At 39.1% G+C, this 4855-nt stretch overlaps 1 protein-coding gene across 1 annotated transcript; it reads right to left on the bottom strand.

Moving 5' to 3' along the window:
• Positions 1 to 2790: 2790 nt before the first annotated feature.
• LOC141252071 (uncharacterized) lies at positions 2791 to 3321 on the bottom strand. Its single transcript, XM_073670457.1, has one exon. It carries the CDS (start codon positions 3319 to 3321, stop codon positions 2791 to 2793), a length of 531 nt encoding a protein of 176 aa, XP_073526558.1.
• Between the last annotated feature and the right edge of the window lie 1534 nt (positions 3322 to 4855).

The raw sequence follows: 4855 nt of genomic DNA, 5'->3' as shown, positions 1-4855 counted from the left end.
AAGCCTTTAATGTTATTTCCTTGGATGATCTGCAAGGGTTCTCCACTGACTATGTCAGCTCTTTATTTAATGTCCTCCATGTCCATGAACCAACCTCTTATGATCGAGCAAAAGTTGATCCTACATTGGTCAAAGCAATGGAAACTGAACTTCATGCAATTGAGCTAAACCATACATGGGACCTTGTACCTTTACCCTATGGGAAAACAGCCATTGGATCCAAATGGGTCTATAAAATTAAGTTTCTTCCAAATGGTGAGGTTGAAAGCTTTAAAGCATGGCTTGTGGCAAAAGGTACAACCAGGTAAAGGACAAAGACTACAAGCACACTTTTTCACCTGTTGCTAAGTTCACCTATGTACGTGTTCTATTTGCCTTAGCCTCTGCACAGAACTGGCCCCTTCATCAATTAGACATAAATAATGCCTTCCTTCATGGTTTCCTTGATGAAGAAGTATATATGATTCCACCACAAGGTTATACAAAGGCAGGTCCAGGTCTTGTCTGTCGTCTAAAACGTTCCCTCTATGGCCTTAAACAGGCTAGTCGACAATGGAACATAGAGCTCACTAAACATCTCATTAGCCTTGGCTTCTCGCAATCAAAACATTTCTACTCTTTGTTCATCAAAGGTTCTCTTTCCTCTATCACTGTGGCATTGGTTTATGTGGATGACATGATTCTCACAGGAAATTGCCCGTCTGAGATTGTTGCTACTAAAACCTCCCTAGATCGCATATTTACCATTAAAGACCTTGGTCCAGCCAGATACTTCCTAGGGATTGAGATACATCGCACAACACAAGGGCTATTTTTAAACCAAAGAACATATATAGTTGATATGTTGACTGAGGCAAGTATGCTGCACACAAAACCATCCTCCTTCCCAATGCAGCGTGGATTACATTTACAACCTGATGTTGGTGATCCAATAGCTGATCCTGAGGTATATCGCAGACTTGTTGGGCGTCTTCTTTATCTTACTCTGTCTCGTCCTGATATTTCTTACACAGTTCAACAACTCAGCCAGTTTCTACAACAGCCCCGCACTCCTCATCTTCATGCAGCTTTATTTCTTTTGCTCTACCTCAAAGGAACTGTCAATTGTGCTCTTGTTTATCCCTCTGACTCCTCCCTCAATGTTCATGCCTATTCAAACGCAGACTAGGGCAGTTGTGCTTTTACTTGTCGTTCATTATCTGGGTATTGTGTCTTTCTTGGGAATTCACTTATTTCATGGAAGACAAAGAAACAAAAGACTATATCCAAATCTTCCACTGAAAGCGAGTATAGAAGTATGTCTGTTGCAGCTTCTGAGTTAGTCTGGCTTGATGGACTACTTTCTGACTTTGGCATATCTGTACCTCGTCCAATCCCTCTTCACTACGACAACAAGTCTGATCAATATCTTGCTGCCAACCCAGTCTTCCATGAAAGAACAAAGCATCTTCGTGTTGACTGCCACTTCATTCGAGACATGGTCTTATCAGGCTTCATATCAACCGAGCATGTCAGTTCTTCACTTCAACTTGAAGATGTCTTGACAAAACCATTGGGTGCACAACAACACATATTTCTATCTTCCAAACTTGGCCTTCTCTTCTCACCTCCTGCCTATTTTGTGGGGGGTATATAGAGCTAATAATGTGACTATGCCACGTCACTATCAGCTTAACTTAAATACATTTCTTCTCTTCTTGCAATGTAACTGAATTGATTATGATGTAACAGAATACATGAAACACTTTGTTTTCTTCTTCTTCTCTATCAATAGAATTCAATTTCATTTGATTGATTGAATGTTAATAGATATACCCTGAACATTTTCCAAACATGTGAAGAATGAGAGAGTGAGCCGAAGTTTTGTAGAAGTCACGTTTTTGTTCGGTCGTCAAGGTAACAATTGGGCATTTCGTGTCTTTATTTTCCTCTAGCAGATCATCGTCATCGGTATCGCATAAGTCCGGGCATTCAGACCAGATGTCTAAGGGTACTGGAGCAAGCTTTCTTGGTGCTAGTCCTTGAGTAACCATATCACGGAAGGACGGTCCCGACAACGCTAGAGTAGCAGTCTTCACAACAGTTGGGAAATCATGGTAAAGCATGGCCATGTTATCTACTAAAGCCGGCACCGGAAGCAAAGGCGATGAGTCAACATCTATGGTCGTGGCCGAGGGGGGTGCATCAGAAGGTGGAAGGGAGAGAGTTGTCTCCGGCAACGCTACCATGGACGACAACAACGGAAGCTAGGGCATAAACCATGTGTAATCAAACTTCGGAGGGCGGAATTTTGTAGACATGTAAGCAGCGTGTTATTTTAATTATTTGTAAACTCTATCAATTTCATTTTATTAGTCTTTCTAATAATATTAACAAAGTTAATTTGTAAACTTTAGCTAATCGTCTCCAAAATTCTTCTACTTTAGTTAATTCATCTATCACATAGCGTATTATTTAAGATAATATTATTATTGTCTATGAGATGTTCTATTCTTTTCATAAATATAAGAATGGAAAAAGAAATAAAACGTCAACTTTAAAATTAACGTCTTGTACTTTTTATATCATACATGCAGATAATTTTAGTTTCAAATGCACATTTAAGTTGAAGTCTTGCATTTCCTAGACCAACAATATAAACTCCAAAACAAGAAATACAAGTATAGAAATTGTTGAATTCGTAATCAACTTAGTCCAGAAAATGACCAGAATGGTAAATAACAAAACCCTTATTATCAACATAGTTTCTATTAATATACTAATCGTAGAAGATCGAGTACGATATTTAGGTTAGGTCAGGTGGTGAATTGGATCGATCTTATCCGGATTAAGGACAATGTTGTGGCCGCTGACGTAGTTAGCATCATCGGAGGCCAAGTAGAGTGCAGCTTTAGCAACACTGTCGGCGTCAACTCCGTCGCCTGAGATACAGTTAACCCTGACACCGTGCGGGCCAAGCTCCGCACTCAGATTCCTGACGAGCCCCACTAACCCGTACCTGGACACCATCACATCACGTGAGCTGCACGCGCCGGCAGTAGTAGTAGTACTGAAGTAGAGTATGCAGCCCCTCTTCCTGGGCATCATCACACGCGCCGCCTGCTGTCCTCCATAGAAAGCCCCGCTCAGGCTCCCAAGGTCGAGATCCTTCTCGGTTGCTGTGTCGTCCAGGATTGAGCAACGGCCGCCTTCCGCGTTGTTGTTGTTGTACACCAACACGTCAAGCTTCGCGTGCTGGGCCACCACCGCGTCCACTGCCGCCCGCACTTGTTCTTCTTCTACGACGTCGTCTTTTATGACCGCCGTCGCCCCGTTTTCCATGAATACGCGCGCCGTATTCGCCCCTAGGCCTCCGCCCCTCAATATTAACGCGACCCTCCCTTGTAGCCTGCATACAAAACCATACTCCAAATTCTCAGTTTTCAGATCAATAATACTAGTGGTGCAGTATATGTATTTACCTTTTCGACAAGGACGCTCTTGAATGTGCTGAATCCATTTCCATCCCGAGATTGTAGTTAGCCTCCAAAAAATAACTGACTTACTACCTTCTCTCTATTTAAAGCACTTACGACCTTCTTATTTACTCGCTTCTTACAAAAAAAAAACATAGTCAATTAATAAAGAAAAAGAGTTATATGAATTGAGATTTACAATATAAAATAAAATAAAACTGGATTGTTGGGTTAGCACAAAAAATACTTATAAGTCAGATTCATTTTATGCATATAAAAAAATGTAAGCAGAATGTCATTTATACATGTCGAAAAGAAAATTCAAATCAGAGACACTTTTAAGCATGTCGAAGAAAAATGCAAGTATGAACCTTTTTATTCACATTGAGTAAAGTTAGTTGACCATTGGTCAACCTCCGGAGCACCTCACCGACTGTGGGACCGCCTTCAACACCACTAGACCGCTGCTCAACCACCACTGGACCGTCGACGGACCGCCCCCTAACTATTATACAACCATATCGAGAGAATGCATGCTTATGTGGTGAAAATGGATGCTTATATGTTGAAAATGTATACTTACATGTTGAAAATGTATACTTACATATTGAAAATGCATGTGTTAAAAGTAAATGTTTATGTATGTTAAGTGCATGCTAATGAATGAAAGTGCATGCTTGTCTGTGTATTAAAAGTGCACTCATATATCATAATGTATTTTATGTCTTGAAAATGCATGCTTACATGTTGAAAGCGCATGTGTTATATTAAGGTGCATGTTTATGTATTTAAAGTGTAGGCATATATGAGAAAGACTTTTAGAATACTCATCTTCTAGAGGGATCATCTAGAAAGCAAGTACTTTTTCATTTAATGCCTTCAGGCAAAAGCTGACATAGAGGAAAATGAATGTTTATTTTTCGACATGTACTGAATTTCATCTCAAAATAAACGTAAAATCAAATACAAGTTTATGTATTGAAAGTGCGTACTTATATACTAAAATTCCATTCGAACTATATATGGATAAAAGGACATCTGATTTGTATTTTTCTCGGCATGCCTAAATAGGCCTCCACCTTATATTTTTTGAGCTAATTCGGCGGCCTAGATTTATTCACATTTTACACCATAAACACTGCTTGTATCAGGATCACATCTATTTTTTTTTATGTAAAATACCTCTATCAATATAATTGATTAAAAAGTAATTATAATTATTATAACTTGTACTAATAGTCTTTATTCATTCATACAATGATAAAAGTGTATAAATATTGAAAAGTTTGAAATAATATGTATTTTCTTACAAGAAGTTGAATATGAAAGTACATGTATTTTTTATAAAGAGCTCAGTAATACATCAATCTATTAGTCATACTGAGCTGGAGGTGATTGAC

The sequence above is a fragment of the Phyllobates terribilis genome, unplaced genomic scaffold (genome assembly GCF_046119375.1).
Source record: "Phyllobates terribilis strain yellow unplaced genomic scaffold, ASM4611937v1 Scaffold_8013__1_contigs__length_33615, whole genome shotgun sequence".
In the NCBI taxonomy this organism is placed as follows: Eukaryota; Metazoa; Chordata; class Amphibia; order Anura; family Dendrobatidae; genus Phyllobates; species Phyllobates terribilis.
The sequence above is the reverse complement of the archived record's forward strand: the minus strand, read 5'-3'. Positions and strand labels throughout refer to the sequence as shown.